Genomic DNA, 17,160 nt, shown 5'->3' with positions numbered 1-17,160 from the left:
AGTTGGAATGGCCATGACACCTTGAAGAGCAGAACTGGAATCTGGACGCCATTTGAGGTTGAACGGGCACCAAACCCAGTGGCACACGACTTCCGATCAGTTTTGATTCCTTCTACGACGCAAAGAACGAGCGACTGCATCCAAGGAGATAAATCTGCCATACACAGCCCAGACCACGATCATAAACCCCTTCATCCCGACGTCGATATTCTCTGCAACTCAGCCAATCCAGACAATCCCATCGTCGTGATCGTCGGCTTTCTACCGCTTGCCGAGCCACACCTCACTGTCGTCGTGGACGTCAACCTTCTCGCGTTTGCCGAGCCATACCTCGCTATCGTCGTGGACGTCAACTTTCTCCCGCTTGCCGAGCCACACCTCGCTATCGTCGTGAACGTCGACCTTCTCCCGCTTGCCGAGCCATACCTCGCTATCGTCGTGGACGTCAACTTTCTCCCGCTTGCCGAGCCATACCTCGCTATCGTCGTGAACGTCGACCTTCTCCCGCTTGCCGAGCCATATCTCGCTATCGTCGTGAACGTCGACCTTCTCGCGTTTGCCGAGCCATACCTCACTGTCATCGTGAACGTCAACTTTCTCGCGTTTGCCGAGCCACACCTCGCTATCGTCGTGAACGTCAACTTTCTCTGGGATGGCTTCACGGCGCTGCACGCCCACATTGGCTCCTGGAACAATGGTTAGCAAGGCTCATCAGAGGGCGCGGACAACGCTCACGCTCTGCTAGCTGTGATGGAGCTGCATAAGTCTGACCAAGCACGAAGGCCGAGAGGAGAACAGATGTGATTCGCATCTTGAAGAGATCGATATCGAAAGGGACGTTCTTGTCGATCAATCACTTCTTCCAACCTACACAGGATGCTCCAGCTTCTTATGCTACTCTACTCTCCCTACATGAGCTCCTCACCGACAGAAAGTGGTCTCGATGCCAGCAAGGACCGTCAACAGGCAACCCTGACTCGATGATCGTCAATGCCCAGACGATTCGTGAAGTACCGCCCTTCGTATGCAGCACTTCCACATCGCGAAGTTCTCCCAGCCATTCTACGTACCTGCAGTTCAGGAGTGCGGATCCCCATTTCGATGCATCTTCTGCATCAACGCTTGAGCTTGAAGGAGTGCTCAAGGCTCGCTCAAAGCTTATTTGAACATCACGCCAGGAAGAGACCAGGAGCACACGACTACAGTTATCTGGTGCTGTGAGCCTCAGTAGGGTAGTTCTACTCGGGCAATCTCTGACCGAAGTCATCGTCAATTAGTAGCACCAATTACAGCGCCCGCCTGATGTATCGATGCTTTCAGCAGTTCTATGATGGTACTCCTGGAACGCGAGACCTTGCCTGCGCTATAGCCAAATAGCTCTATCTGCTGGTCTATAGCTAAGCTCCATACCTCGCAGACAGGGGCGGACAAGCATACATCTAGCACAGAGCGGCGAAAGAGAACACACTGAGAGCTGTACAGCGGAGGTGTAGCCCATCTGCCGATATTTCTGATGCCACCGAACATAACTTTAGTTGGACATAAATCCCAGAGCTGCTTGAGAAATGTTGGATCGCGGCAAGGCATCGTGTTGAAAGCACGCCATAAGTAACCCATGAGCAAGAAATGGATCGACTTTCCCGACGCTGCGCGTTCAGCTTCCAAGTTCCAACCACGCGCATGTTGTGAAGCATGAAACGACAACCAACCATTGGCATTCTGACATTATGTGTTCCTTGTCAAAGTCTGCAGGGGTGATATACCCATTGTGTACCGTCTTGGCAAAGATCAGCTAATAACAGCGCAGTCCCATGTGCAAGATAGCTGATGGTGGTACCACAGTAAAAACACGGGGGTACAAGACAGGCGTCAAAGACTATCTACTGGCCTATTTCAAGGACATACTGTCTACTGATAAGGCTTCTTTGAGTCTTGTCTATGCAGTCCACATTCGCTTGCACATGAGACCGTTGATGAGTGAGTGAGTGAGTGAGTGAGTGAGTGAACGACTACCAGGGATTCCAGGCTGCGTTCATGTAGACAGTGTTTCACAAGTAAGGGCCCAGTCGCGGCATAACTGCGCTATACAAACTCCATACAGAAGCTATGGGGCAGGCGGGAGGATGCAGCGGTTCTGGCTCCGAGTAGGTGAATAAAAAGGAAGAGGGGATTGAGAACCCGGGCGACATGCTAATGCCGGTGACGGGCCGTGCATAGACCCCTGCATTGTAAACGACATGCGACCTTTGCAACATGCCACGAACATCTTCTCACACAAGACGGCGGCCTGCCTCGATAGCTTTTGCTCTCATCAATCTAGATCGTGGTCCCGATGAGCTTTCAGATCAGACCTGGATGACTTGCTCCGCGCTCTCATTCTCAACAGTAGGTAGGTCATAGAATACAGTAGAATCCAATCAGCTCATCACGCAGAACCCTCCGTCCCTTGTCCACCTTCTCTCTCGGCCCGAGCAGCTCAAACGTCACGCAAGCCAGGATTAATGATAGGGTTGGCAGCAAGCATGTGTAGTCAGCTTTCAGAAAAGCTTGCTTGGGATCTTTGCTGCATTTACGATGCTTCGCGCTCGTGCCTGGACATCGGCAAGATGCTGTTCGTTCGTATCGCGATCGACTCGAGCGAATGCAAGAACTTCCATATCGCGAGGAGTCGTCCTTGTTCGGAGATAACGGGTGTAGTATGGATCGTTATCTTGTCATGGTTCTGGACATCTCACGTCCCCTGCTTGCTGCGTTGAGTCCAGCTCTCGATAACAGCTTCTTTCGAGCCAGGTCCACGAAGAGGACACTGCATAATATACAAGGTCGTAGCAGGCCCGAGTAAAACCTACAGAGAGGTGGTGGCACGAGGCAGAGCTCATCAGATGTGGGCTGACACTGATCGATCGCTTCTCTAGACCAGCATGATTGTAGAACTGGGACGGATGAAAGGAGAGGGCAGTTCGATTCATGTGAATTGTCAGAAATGCCCTTCTCCCCGACCCCTGCGATATCGAGCATGACACCACCGGCAGCAAATCGGCCATATACATCATTCATTGGAAGTCGGCATTTTGGGAGCCGAAGGAGATCCCGCCCTCAGGTACGTCTTCCATCACCGATTTGCAAATTTCTGTATCATTCTCTCCTTCCAACAACGGTCCCTATGGGCTGTCTACCAAATGGCTTCGTCTGAGCGGCCGAAGGACGACGATCACCTTTACGCGTCAATTCCAGCCTACAGAGACGCATCATTGAGTGACTTAGACAGTGACCTCGATGAGGTTCAGTATAAAAAGCCGCAACGGTCTCGCAAGTGCCGCAATCTCGTGGCTGTCTGGCTAGCAGTCGTCTGCCTGCTTTCACTCTACACGCTGCTGGTAGCATATGTGACCTCTAACTGGTGGAGAAGAGAGAGGATACATGGAGCGGGTGTCGTTGAAAGTGCGTTGACCTCGATGTGGAGACATATTAATCGATGTAGTGTGCTTGCTCACTGATTCGTCGAATAGCACCTCTAAGACCTTGGATCAAATATAAACCAGAGATCTTTCCTCAAAGACACTGGTCGAATGAATACCCGCTCGTGGGACAGCCGTCCGATGAGCGTGATGCGAGATGGAGACATATTATGAGCAGTCAGTGTGAAGGAAGTCTGCTCGTCGAAATGGGAAATTGCTGATTTCCTTGCCCTTCAGACTTTTATACCGAAGTACCGTACAGCTATATGGAGAAGATGGGAAGATTGGACGAAGGGATCCAGCTTGAGAACGGGAATTTCCTGGCGACGTATTCTGTGATCCATCTTCTGTGAGAATTGCAAATAGCATCCATAACGTTTGTCTGCAGATTCCGCTGACCTTGTCGCCTAGGCATTGCGTGGTATGAACAACTCCCATCAAGAGTTCCAAAACTAAATCTAACCTCTCTTCCTCTCTTCACACAGAAACGTCTCCACGAATCCTACTTCCCCGACCGCTACTTCCCCAACATGACCCAATCAGAAACCGAACTCCAACTCGAACACAACCGTAAGTCCCCCGATCCCCCCCACCACCACTATCCTCCCCCTTCACTCACACATAGTTTTTGTTTCCCCCCAGTCCACTGCCTCCAAATGGTCGTCCAAGCAATCATGTGCCAAGCCGACATCGTCCCCATCACCACCGTCTGGCTCGACAACACGCCCCTCCCCAGCGGCAACCGGCACGTGGAACACGAATGCGTGGATTTCGATCTCATGATTGAAGGCATCCGGGCCAAGCGAGTCGATCCTTTTGCCAGACCGGAGATTTTCGTGCATCCGATTTTTGGACCTGTGATTAATGAGGAGAGGAATGGGATTGTGGGGGATGATCGTATTGGGTATGGGCATATGGGGAAGGTTTTGAAGGTTGATGGGGAGGGGGTGTGGAGGGTTGGGGAGTGAGGGGTAGATGGGAAGGAAGGGATTGAGGGGAGGGTTGTGTGTGTGGGTTTTGGATAGGGGTGGATGGAGGGATTGAATTGCGATTTTGGAAGAGAGAGACTGCGCTTATCCCCAGCACGTCCATTGAACGCCCTCTCCCATGGCGAGCCGTTATTCACAGGCTTAGCAAGATTACTTAGGATTACAGGTGTACGAGAAGGAAGACGTACCGGGAGATTGTTAGCGCAACTATACCAGTGGCCCGAATGGGTCGCAATTCCTCTTGATCCGCCAACCATGGTCCTTTCTCTTAATCGCGTCGAGTTCTTCCGCCTTGACTTCCTCGTACCATTCCTTGTCCAGGAGCTTCAATGATCCTTCGAACGGCCTGGAACAACTGATTCAAATCGTAGAAGCCTCGCTCGCAATCTTTCCGAGCATTGTTTAACAGCGTGGTAACTTGTGCATGGTATTCAGAAGCTTCCTTACACTCTCGCTTATTGGACAGTCCGGACGTGTCGAAAAAATCGAGCAACACGTGCGTAGCAGAGCGAGGCTTGTATAGAAAGCTTAGGGAGAGTTCTCTTGTTGCAATTGAAGATAAAGTCCTCGCTCGCTGAGGGTGAGGTGAGTAGCGTTTCGATTGCCCCTTGGTCTTGCATTGTGGATTTGAGAGGTACTATTTGCGACTTTATAAGACTATCGTATTCATCGTTGACGAGATTCTTTTCTTGGAAGATTTTGTTTCTAGTTAGGGTTTCGTGACTGTTCACTAAACATTGAATCAAACCGTCATTCTGTTTTCTTTAGATATGATTGGGCTATAGCTTTAGCAAGGCAAGCGTACATCTCTGAAGAGCACTGTCTCACACGGCGAGGAGATCGCTAGGTAGTGATCGCCGTTCTGGGCGGGTAGCGGATGGAAGTCTTCCAAGAATGGTAGTTTGATCTCGCCTGGACCAGCTCAGACGTTTCGTTCTCTGTTCTGTCCAAACGGGCTGCCCTCTGATCTTGGTGTCTGACGGCTCTGCGGTCGTGGGAAAAGTACCATTTGTTTCTACGTTGGCTTTCATGCAAAGGACATTGTCTGCGCTCCTGTTGCAATTTCGACGGACTTTGTATTTCATACCAGTCCCTGATTCGTGGATTCCATACTAAGAAAGCAGAAGTTCAGTGCACGAGAAAATAGGAATGAATCTATGAGACTGAATCCTGGAGACTCGAGTTGCACTGTCTACTCAGGTCAGTTGGCCCGCGCAGAAAGAAGGTCGGATCATCTAGTTCTACTTTACAGCAAGCAAAGAAGAAAAAAAACAACACCGCAGATTACGACTCCAGTCCGCATTCTACAGACCCGACGACAAATCCCGCGTAAACCTACAAACCAACTCCAACATTCCGTCCACACTTTTCCGATCAAAAAACTCCTGCTGTCCCGACACAGACACAATCAATTCCCCCTCCTGCACCACCCCTCCCATCTCCACCTCATACACCGAGAGTTCCCGAGCTCCGCCTTGTACAGCGTCGACCACCGCCTCTCCAAGCGAGAAATCATTATACGCAGTCGCACACCAAAAACTGCCACACAAAGCCGGCCACGACGTGCAATGATCTCTAATCTCCTCGAACCCAATCGTCTCAAAGGGAATTCCGTTGAGATATTGCTGCTGGATTTTTCGTAACAACAGTGATGAGGGTTCTCCGTCTCCGTCTTGATCAAGAATCACTCGCACCGGGACCGTGTTGGTGCAAGGTCCGACGATGTCTTGGTCTTTGAGTGGGAGATGTTGGCGGCCGGATACGACTCTGCCGAAAACGATGTCTCTGGCGGTGGTGGAATTGAGCTGCGTGAAAATTGTCCGGGCGCAGGCGGCGGTGAAGATTGTTGCGGCGGTGATGCCGTCTTTTCGCTGGATTGTAGGGACGGGGATGGTTTTTGTTGCGATATAGCAGCCGAGTTGTCTTGTGGCTGGCATTTGCTCGTCTCGGGGTGGTTTGGACGACCACGCGGTCAGGGTTGAGCCGTCCAGGAGTGATCGCCAGTATCCAAGGCCCTTCGTTCGACTTTCTAGCATATATCTGATGTATCGACCAGACTGTGGTATGACGTGATTCATGGAATCGTTGTAGAGGGCGTGGAATGCATGCAAAATGTGCGTAAAGCTCAAGCCGTCGTACAGAGCATGTGATATCCGTAGATGGACTCTTGTGTGAGATGATCCAGGCACGCGGCAGATGGCGAATCTCAGGTACGCTTGTCCTTCTTGTGATAGTTCAAGTCTTGCGTGCTGAGGCGAAATGGTCACACAACTGCCGTTGACGGTCTCCGTGTCGTGGACCTCAATCGGCACATCGAGTCGTTTCAGCACGACCTGGCGATAGACACCGCCAACGCAGACAAACGTCGTTCGGAAGATGTCGAAGTGTGTCGTGAGAGCTCGACAAGTGTGTACGACGCGATTGATATCAGACTCTGCAGCATTTAGATCCCAGTAGAAGTTCACCCATGGCCGAGGGAGGCCTGTCCGTGGATCATACAGATATGTCTTTTGCAGCTGGGTTGCTGGGTAGACGTCGACGATGGCCTCTCTCTGATAATCCTTCAAGCGAGGAAGAACTTCTTCGGATATGAAGCGCTCAGGATCATCGACATCGAGCAATTGAAGGGCGGCGGCATGATGATTGCCTGAAGAAGAGCCGTTCGTGAGCAGGGGGGTTTTGGATCTTGTACTGTGAATCCATTCAGCAAGGTCTGCCACTGTAGGGTATTGGAAGATCTCTTTCACTGAGATGGCAATGTCCATGTCTCGACGAATATGCGCAGCAAGGCTGGTGGCTAGTAATGAATGACCCCCCAAGTCGAAGAAATTCTGGTCGATCCCGATTGTTGTTGCGTCCCTCTCTTCTGAAAGTACTCGTGCATAAATTTCGCACAGCTTTCTCTCGGTGTCATTGCGCGGAGCAGCAGTATGTATCGAGGTACTCCCTTCTGAGACCACTGAAAGATGTTGTGCCTGCTCGAGCAGCGCTTTGCGGTCAGTCTTACCGTTAGAATTCACAGGCATTCGCTCGAGCACGGCAATCTTTGAGGGAATCATGTATGACGGCAGCTGAGATCGAAGGCGATCCCGAAGCTCCTGCACAAGACGCCTCTTGCCAAGCTCATCTGTGTTTTCTTCGTGCATCGTGGTGGTGATGAAGCAGATGATCTCAGGCCTGCCGTCATTTGACGCCGTCGAGATAACCACCGCAGCATTTCGCACTTCTTGTTGCTGAATCATGATGTGCTCGATCTCTGCAATCTCGACACGCTGTCCCCTGATTTTCAGTTGCTGGTCCAGTCGCCTTATGAATTCCACACGACCGTCCTTGGGCCGTAGTCTCACTTCGTCGCCTGTTCTGTAGCCACGTACAGGCTGCGCACCTAGGAAGGAGAGCTCTACGAAGTGATCTTGGTTCAATGCAGAGTCCATGTATCCGCGCGCGAGACCGTCGCCGGTGAGGAAGAGCTCGCCTATGGCACCAGCTGTCAGCAACCGCTGCCGTCCGTCGATAACGAAAGCTCCGGTATTGCTGATGCCCCTCCCTATTGGAACGCCATTCGGAAACTCTTCATCGTCGCTAATGAAGTGTATGGTAGAGAAGGTGGTGTTCTCTGTCGGTCCGTATACATTGCCAACAACGGCATGGCTTTGAGCGAGCTTCTTGGCCATTACCAGATCCTTTGTGTCAACTGGCTCGCCGCCAACAAGCAGAAATTGTAGTCCTGCAAAAATGCTCGGTGTATGTGCAAGCCAGCTTCTCAGCAGGGCCGGTGTGATGAACGTGGCCTCTACTATGGGTTGCTGATGGAACACCTCGCGGATCCTTTCGGCATCAAGCACAGCCATATGGTCCACACAGACGACTGACCCGCCGTTGAGAAGAGGTCCATAGATCTCCCATGTGGCTGCATCGAATGCAAGGTTGGACATGTGCGCCACGCGTGGATGGGGCGGTAGACGATTTACGGAAGTATTATTCTTGACGAGCCGGACGATTCCCCTATGTTCGATCAATACCCCCTTGGGTATGCCGGTGCTGCCAGCATAGTTGTTGATTACTGATTACTCTATAATCAATAGTTACTGTAATCGCTGTAACTATGATTATGATTATAGAGTTAGTAATTAGTAACTATAATTAGTAATTAGTCGGCTGTTTCTAGGCTATACTAGGGTGTGTATTACACCTATAGAAGGTATCAAATTTGCACTGTTTCCACCTGTTTCTATAGACAACAATATATCTATAATAGGCGACTTTTATCGAGAGGTAAGTAAATCGAATATAGGTATAGGAAGTCGCTAATTTAGACAGATTGCCGAGTTACTAGTACCTTCTTAAGAGGAAGAGCTATTGTTGTCGCTATCGCTATTATAGACCTCTAACCTATTAACTATAGCCTTCTTAGTAACGCAGAGCTATTACCTATAGTTATTGCTAAAGGATATACTAGCTACCTATCTAACTCTTAGCTAAACCGACTATTATATTACTCCTACTTAGCTCTACTTCTAATAAGCCGGTATACTATCCTTTATCGACGAAGTAGTATAGAATAACTTCGAGTAGTATATCGGAGAGGCGGAAAAGGAAGGCTTATAGTTGCTATATTAGAGGGTTACGAGGAAGACGATAAAGAGCCTTCGGTATACTTAGGAGATCGTTAAGAGGGCTAGTAACTACTAAGAGCATATTACTAATAGCCTTTAGAAGGTATATAAAGGTATAGAACGGAAGGGTAGGCAGATAGTACTAGGCTCTCGTCGTTACTTTAAATTCAGAAGGAGGTGTATCTGCTCTGAAGAGTGCTTTCTTAGGCTAAAATCGTAGTGTCCGCTACGATAGGTGTATTTTAAGGCTCGTATCGATAAGGTGCTATACCGTATAATCGATAGCGAGGGTACTAAGGGTAACAATAAGGTTGTTATTGTTAATTAGGTATAGAATTAGTCGAAGAATAGTATTCGAGCTTGCTATCGCGCCTATAAAGATTGCGTTATATTAGCCCTTAGGGTCTAGCTAAGCCTAATCGGAAAGCGTCGCTTAGTACGGACGGCAAGGTCCGTCCGGCTTAGCCGCACGCTAGCAAACTCAAATCTCGACTTTTATTGTTTAATTTAAGACAGCTATACCTTCGAGATGCGAGATAACCTCCGTAAGATATATAAACCAACTTAGAAAGTGCTAGAAAATTATATAAATACCTAGGTATCGAGACGGGAAAGCGACCTACTAGATCGGATACTATTCTGTAAAGATTTGAGCGATCTAAGCGACATTCTAACCTCCGAAGCTAATAAGCCGCCGTCTCTAATACTAGACGATAGCTTATTCCTTTAGTCTACCTCGTAGTCCTCGAATATAGTACAATCGATAGCGATAGCGACACTAATACCGATACCGATACTCGCCGAGTTAAGAAAGAGAAGGAAAGGTAGGAACCGCCTAGATCCGGCGTTATAGAAGCATACGAGAGTACTAAAGGATAGTAAGCCTTTAAAAGTAGATAGAGGCAGGCATAAGGCATTCTACTATAGATACTGCAACGATAACGACCCTAACCGGTAAAGGACGGAAACTAACACTACTACTACTACTTATAGCAATAGTATAGGCTACCGAGGGTAACATAACCTATAGCAATATAGGTAGCTATGTTTAGCAAGATAGGATAACGAGACTGTCGCTTAGGCTAATAACTAGAGCCCTATAACATAGGCATTATAGAAGTGTAATATAAACAATGTACTATACGAGGTTGATAATCTGTCTACTCTATAGAAGGAGGCCTCTTATATAGGCTCAAAACTAGCCTATAGGCATAGGGCCGGTTACTAGCTAATATCCCTCCCTTTCTTCGTATCTAACTAGATACGCTTTATATTGCGCGCTTAAAACAAATATATATGTATCCTTAGCGGTCTTAGCTAAGGCTATTTTTACAACTCCGCAATAATACCCCCGGGGTAGCATTAATCCTAGATACTATAATTATACAAAAACGACTTCCTAAGCAATACTATATAGACCTACCGTTGCTTTAACGCGCCGTAATCCTTACTAGTAATAACCTTATCTGCTAGTCGGCTCTCGAAATCTCCTCCGTATATGTTAAAGCTGTTAGCACCGAAGTACTATCCCTCGTAGAAAGCTTAATTAACGAGGAGGTTAGTAGCCTTTTCCGTCGCAGCTTTCTCCTAATTATATAGATACTCCTTAAGTCCCTCGTTATTAAGCTAGAGGATCTATTTAACTTCGTTCTAAATAACGTAACTTAACTAAGGAATCCTACTAACTAGGGCGTCGGAGATGCAGCCGAGGCCTTCGACTAAGATCGCCGTAGGGAAAGCGAATAGTACGAAGGAGTTAGAGGCCGGGAGGGCGGTTAGGTTGCGGTGCGCTTTAGCAACCTAAGAGACTGTTAAGTTCTCGTAGCCCTTAACCTTAGTGCCGTTAATAACGCGAGAGTAGCCTAGGTTAATTAATATACGGTTGCTCTTAGTCTTTAGATTACTATACGGAAGGTATAGTATCTAAATAGAGACCTCGTATTCCTTTAGAGGGTTAAGGATCTACTCCGCTTTGCGCCCCTTACTATTAGGCTAACTATCGAACATATAGTTAAGGTCGTCGCTAGTAAGGTGCTTATTAGTAAGCTTGCCGATCTTGCTTAGTAGGACTAGGCTACGAGCCTTAAGCTTCTTAACCTAGTTCGTAAAGACCTCGGGCTAATATATACCTTCGATAATAGTAGAGTAGCTAGTCTTATCCTTAGATATAAGGCAGACCTTAATACGTAGGTAACTAGCACCCTCGCTAGCTGCGAGCTTAACTACATCTTGTCCGAGATAAGCAGACTCCTTAGAAGGACAGTTTTTATAAGTACCGCTAACCTTAAAGAACTTAGTAGGCTTAGGGACGGAGATAAGCTCGTATATATAATTAGGTCGAAGGGCGATAGCTAAGAGCTATAGGGCAGGGTACTAGCGGACGATTTAGTTGCTTATACTATAAGTTTAAAGGGCATTACGGCCTTCCTACTTAGACTTAGGCATCGTACGTATATACTAAAGGTATATTTTAAACTCCTCCTATATTAGGTCGATAAGGAAAGGAAGATATACTCTACGAGGCTCTTATAACTAGCTAAAGACTTAAGGGAAGATAGTATTGCTAGTCTAGCGAAAGCGGTCGAAGGAAGTGCCTTAGCTAAGGATACTAGTAACGAACTTGCTCTAGCGATCCGTCGGCGTAAGGGCGCGAGTAATAGTACTAGTAGGGTTAAATACGTAGAGTCCTAGAGATGTCGGGGCGGCAATAGGGCGTCTAGGAAACCAGTTAGTATAGGCCTAATTAGCCTTAAGGGTAGCGAAGGCATCTTAATTAGCGACATTACGTCTAATCTTTAATAGGCGGCTAATAAGGACACTCGTCTTAGTACTAGCATAGAGACTATAGACCTTAGCAGCCTTCTTAATATAGTTAGCATATATAGTAAACCGCTCTTTACCTAGCTTACTAAGGTCGTCGAGCTGTTAATAGATAGATAGGGCGGTAGGAGCTTTACCTATATCGGCTTTAGGAACTATATCGATCTCGGTAATAAGATATACGATAGAGTCGCCCTTATAAGAACTATAGATGTTCTTAGTTAATAGGATCGGCGAGAGGCCTCTATCTCTACGCTCGCTAAAGGAGCCTTCGGAGGAGACATCTTCTAGTAGTATATCTAGTATATTAATATCCGAGTTACTATAGTTAGTACTATAGTTAGTACTATAGTCGGTACTAGAAGGAGTGCTATACTTCTTAGTAGCCTTGCGGAGGGCCTAGCGAGTATATAATGCCTTCTTGCGCGCTGCTTCGGCCTTAGCGCGCTCGTCTTAAACTTCTTAAGGGACCTTACGGTTGCGGGTCGAGCGACGATCTTTAGCCTACATTTCTATAGCGAGCGCAAGACTAGTAGCCGTATCGGCCTCGGTTTCTAGGCGAAGAGCCTTACGTTTAAGAACATTAACGATAGGAGCCTCTTAACCTTTAACAATAAAGCCTATACTATTAATGCGATAGCCCTTCTCTTTTAGTAGATCCTTAGTTATCTATACGTTGAGATCGACCTAGATAATCGTATCGTAGTACTTCTTCTAGTAGGCTATCGTAAAGTCGTTAAGCGCAAAGGACAAGTTAAGTAACTACTTGCCTACCTTCTTACTAGCTATAGACATACGATAGATTATAGTACGGGAAAGATGCTCGGCGCCTTAACGACGGACCTTGTACTTATATTAACGAACGAAGAGACCTGCTTAGTACGCTCTTGTCTACCGTAGGCGAAGTTAACAAGGCTCTTAGAAAGACTGCTTAGTCCTCCCTAATATTCGAAGGCCTAGTCGAGGGTCTTAAAGCGCAAACGAATCTAGGTACCGGCCGTCTCGAGGCTATAGACGATAGGAAAGGCTTGTTCGATATCTATATCGTTAAAAACCTCGCGCTTAAAGATACGCTTACTAATAGACTAACGCAAGTTGTTTATACTGTACGCAACTAAGATAGCAGCCTTCTTAATATTCCTATTAATAACGCGTAGCAGGGTACGAGCGTTCTAGATCTTCTCTTAAGGGTCTTTAAGGGCGGTAACGATCTAGAAGCAGTGCTCGAGGCTAGTTGTAGTAGCTAAGGCGCTATCGGATAGGGCTTCGATCGGGACTAGTACGCCTAGGTTTAAGGCTAGTAGGTTGCTACTACTACTAGCACCTAGCGGATTTAGGGCGCCGGAAGACATCTTAGTTAACCGGAGCGGAAAGGAGTTAGTAACGAGCTTGTAAAAACGTTCGTAGCTTATTAATAATAATTAAAGGGTTTAGATAGAAGAGGGGGGGGGGGGGGGGGGTAGGCAGTAGTAAGTTAGTTAGTGTTCGAGTAGAAGAAAGAGCTTAGAAGGCTCGCCTTAAATAGGGTACGAAGGTAGCGTAGTCCGTATGTTCCGGTAAAGCAAACGGATAACGATTACATATAGACCCTAAAAAGTAAAGCTATATACGAGACTCCTTTATTAGTAGGGCAGGCTAAAGTTTAACAATCGATCTAGCTAATTGCTAGTAACGACTACGCGCCTTTATTAACCTCTAGCTTTCGTAGATTCTCGCGCACTCGAAATGTAACTAGTTAGTTCGAGTACCTAGTAGTAATTTATAGTAGTAAGGCTAGCGGGACTAATAACACCCTCGGGATAGCATTAGCTTTTCTCTAGAGATGCTCGGCAACTAGGAGCAAATCGCCTAGGCCTAGCGCAGCTTATATTAGCCTATAGCACTATCGTTATAGATATAGCATTACCTTTTACAGTAGTAGGTATATAAACGTAGCCCGTGCGTTCTTCTTTCTTCTAGATACTAAGCTTAGCGGCCTAAGGTCCCTATTCTTAGAGGGTTGCTACGTCTATCTAAGAGCTAGGAAGGGAGAGGGATCCTCCCTTTCTTAGTGTCCTACGTAACTAATACTAATTAGAGTAGGAACAATCTTCTCTAGCGGAGTATCTTATTATCGTTGCTACCTAAGGGCGGTTGCTAGAGACTAGGAAACTAGAGGGAAGTAGTCCTAGAAGGGCGGGAGGTTAGGTTCGGCTAGCTTCCGAATGCTACCCCCGGGGTATTATTCGGAAGTTATACCTCGTACAGTTCTTTCTAAGGAAACACAAAAAGAGTAAAGCTATAGTAATATTAATCGAAGGCAAAAGACAAAAGAGCAAAACAATAGACAAGGTAAAAGCAAAGGAGGGCAACAACTAAGAGCATTAACATCCGTAGGAACTAGGAATAGGCAGTAAGGACTAAAGCTAAAAGGTAGCGCTCTATATTAATAGCGCGGAGAATAGTTAATAGAGGCAAGGAAAGCAACGTAGCAGAGGCAGGAAAGGACATGCGATTATTTAGTCTCGGGGTCGTCTAGCTATAATTCTAGGCGGTCTTTATCGCTAGACTAGTTAGGTTCCTCGGAGTTAGAGTTAGATAGCTAGAAGTCTAGTTCACTATTAGAATCGGAATTAATATCGGAAACGCTCTATATATAGTTAATCCGTATATAACCCTCCCTTTGTTCTTAAGTTATTCCTAATAGCTTACTAAGACGAATCTAGGGATAGGTATAGTTCTTAGGTAGAACAGGATCTATAATAGCGGTAGGATCCTCCTTCCGATAGGTATCTAAGGACGGTAGAGGGTCTATAGAGGCACTAACTTCCTCCTCGGTCGGCGGAGAGCGGGCAGGTTCGCGTAACTTAACGATCTTCTTTAGATTAGCCCGAGGGTGAGTGTACTTTAAGGTAGCACTATCTAGCTCCTAAAGAAGGTATACGGAACCCGAGTAAAGGACCTCCTTTACTCTATAAGGACCCTTCTACTTAAAGGCTAGCTTATAGGAGTAACTATACTCTAGCTCGGACCGGTATAGAAGGACTATATCGCTAACCTTTAGAGGTTCCTAATTAATAGTATTATAGTTATTAAAATACTGCTTAGCCTCTTCCCGAAGCCGACGTTGTCGAGTAAGACCCTCTTAAGAAGTCGTAGTTATATCCTTAAGAGCCTTAGCCTATAGGGTAAGAAGATCTGCCCTAGTACGAACAGACCCCTAATCGTAAACGCCGTGCGTGCGATAGGACAATTCAATAGGAAGAACGGCGTCCCTCCTAATTATAAGTTCCGCTAGCGTAAGTCCGGTCGTGTCGATAATAGTAGTTCGGTCTGCCTAGAGAAGGGCTAGGACGCGGGTAGAAATAGGAACTAATCTATCGCTACTATTAGTTATCTTAGATAGGGCGTTAATTAACGACCGATAGCCGCGCTTAATAATAGCATTCGACTAGGGATAGTATAGGGAGATACGAACGTTCTTCGCCCTATACGAAACAAGTAGCGCTTAAACCTTCTTAGCTATATTGTTCGTAGCGTTGTCTAAGATAACCTCGTAAGGTGTTCCCTAGCGGTAAAATAGATCCTTAAATAGGAAGGTAGCTATATTACGGGCATTAATAGCACCGCAACCCTTGTAGAAATAATAGGCCTCCGGCTATCGAGAAAGACCCTCTCGAATAATATATAGGCTATTATTGCGGCTAAGATAGACCCTATCGCTATACTACCGCTCCCCGACTAACTAGGTAGTAGGGATACGCAGCTCTCCTAGACGTCGGTAGCTGTTCCTAAAGTTGTACTTAGGACAGCTCTTATAGTAGCGGGAGACGTTAGCCTATACGCTATCCTACTAGTAGCGTCGACGAAGGACATCGAAGGTGCCCTCCGCCGCCCGGTAGCCGAGCTTATCGTAAACGGAACGAAGGATTTCTTATCGGGCTACTAGATCGTTAATAATACGCTAGAGCGGTGTATTAACTATAGCCTATCGCTAAAGGATGCGATCCTTAATAAGGAACCTCCGAGAATAGCGAATAATACGACGGTATTAACTCTTTAATAGACTAGGAGCTCTCTTCGTATAGGTAAGGAAGTAGGCGATATTATAGGAGTCGTTAGAGTAGACCCTATTAAGGATATTATCCCTACCTAGTTCGCCCGCCTTAGTATCGTCCTAGTCCTCGCCGTTAGTAGTAGGGTCTTCGTTAGGCTAGTTACTAGGTTAGTCGTCGGCAGTAGGCCTAGTAATTACTAGTATAGCGTTAATATAGAAGGTAGTAAAGAAGGTGCGGTTAATAACCGCGTCGACATCCTCTTCTTCTATTATCTCGGCGATGTCTTCTTCTATAGCAGGCCTTCTAGAAAGGCTATCCGGTCTAGTGTGCTTCTTGCTAGGAACATAGAAGACGTCGAAATTAAACAAATAGATCTAGGCAACCTACCGAGCTATCGTAGAGTTAGGCAGGTCGGAGGCTATACGGTTAAGTTAATAGACTAGCGTCTAAGCGTCGACTTCTAGGCGAAAGAACACTCTAAAGAGCTAAGGTCGGAACTTCTTAAGAGCCTTGTAGATACTAAGGCACTCTCGCTTGCTAGTATCGTATCGGGCCTCGATTAGTTTCTATAGACCGGACTCGTACTAGATAGGGTAACGTAAGGAGGGCTCCTTACGATTATACTATATTAGTATCTCGCCGTAGCCTTCCCCGCTCGAGTCGATAGCAACAATTAGCAGACCTACGCCTTCCGAGTAGTTAATAGAGGTAAGCGTAGGCGCGCTAATAAGTACCTTAGTAACCTTATCCTTAGCGGCTTAGTAAACGGAGGTCTATTTAAACTCTATATCCTTCTTAAGCAAGGCGTATAGAGGCTTGTATACTAACGTAAAGTTTTCGATCTAGATACGGAAGTAGGAGACTACTCTAAGCTAGATCCGGACATCTTTCTAATAGGTAGGGTCGGGCTAGGATACAATCTTTAGGACCCGTGTATTGTTAGGATAGCGGCCGTTCTTATTAGTTATAAACCCGACAATATTTATTCGTTTGCATAGGAGCTAAAGCTTCTCCCTATATACCGTTAGGTTAGCTCGCTCTAGGTCGTAGAGGATACTATCGAGGTTCTAAATATATTCGAGAAAGAACCTACGGATACTAGGCTCTACTTCTTTATTGTCGTACCTAGTTTTAGGGCCCTTAATGCCGATGTCGTCGAGGAAAGGCATCGCTATATAGGAGATATAGGCCGCGAGGACTTAGTTTATAATACGAACGAACTAGGCTACGGAGTTAGTTG

At 46.8% G+C, this 17,160-nt stretch overlaps 3 protein-coding genes across 3 annotated transcripts; 2 read left to right on the top strand and 1 right to left on the bottom strand.

The window, feature by feature from the left end:
- Positions 1-126: 126 nt before the first annotated feature.
- On the top strand, positions 127-702 carry MYCFIDRAFT_183536 (uncharacterized protein; the record flags this gene model as incomplete). Its single annotated transcript, XM_007931124.1, has 1 exon — positions 127-702. A coding segment is annotated over one exon (576 nt), but the record flags the coding sequence as incomplete, so codon positions are not given.
- Positions 703-3,116: 2,414 nt separating this feature from the next.
- On the top strand, positions 3,117-4,698 carry MYCFIDRAFT_212040 (uncharacterized protein). Its single transcript, XM_007931123.1, has 6 exons — positions 3,117-3,441; positions 3,510-3,635; positions 3,696-3,807; positions 3,870-3,879; positions 3,944-4,028; positions 4,101-4,698. The coding sequence occupies exons 1-6, from the start codon at positions 3,180-3,182 to the stop codon at positions 4,424-4,426; spliced, it is 921 nt and encodes a 306-aa protein (XP_007929314.1). The 5' UTR covers positions 3,117-3,179; the 3' UTR covers positions 4,427-4,698.
- MYCFIDRAFT_177299 (uncharacterized protein) lies at positions 4,655-16,916 on the bottom strand (the record flags this gene model as incomplete). The annotated part of the gene is made up of 11 exons (XM_007931122.1): positions 4,655-4,793; positions 4,855-5,060; positions 5,125-5,202; positions 5,253-5,368; positions 5,401-5,500; positions 5,535-5,559; positions 5,585-5,602; positions 5,637-5,691; positions 5,726-5,751; positions 5,783-8,510; positions 16,898-16,916. 11 exons carry the CDS (start codon positions 16,914-16,916, stop codon positions 4,655-4,657), a joined length of 3,510 nt encoding a protein of 1,169 aa, XP_007929313.1.
- Positions 16,917-17,160: the final 244 nt, after the last annotated feature.

Source organism: Pseudocercospora fijiensis, assembly GCF_000340215.1.
Source record: "Pseudocercospora fijiensis CIRAD86 unplaced genomic scaffold MYCFIscaffold_7, whole genome shotgun sequence".
NCBI classification, from domain to species: Eukaryota; Fungi; Ascomycota; class Dothideomycetes; order Mycosphaerellales; family Mycosphaerellaceae; genus Pseudocercospora; species Pseudocercospora fijiensis.
Note: the sequence above shows the minus strand (reverse complement) of the source record. Positions and strands in the feature narration are given on the sequence as shown.

What these genes read in the sequence shown, in the direction of transcription:
- MYCFIDRAFT_212040 (XM_007931123.1), top strand. Translation starts at nt 3,180, where the DNA reads ATGGCTTCGTCTGAGCGGCCGAAGGACGACGATCACCTTTACGCGTCA. An exon ending in TGGAGCGGGTGTCGTTGAAA is followed by an intron (nt 3,442 to 3,509) that starts GTGCGTTGACCT and finishes TTCGTCGAATAG; the next exon opens with CACCTCTAAGACCTTGGATC. An exon ending in ACTCCAACTCGAACACAACC is followed by an intron (nt 4,029 to 4,100) that starts GTAAGTCCCCCG and finishes GTTTCCCCCCAG; the next exon opens with TCCACTGCCTCCAAATGGTC.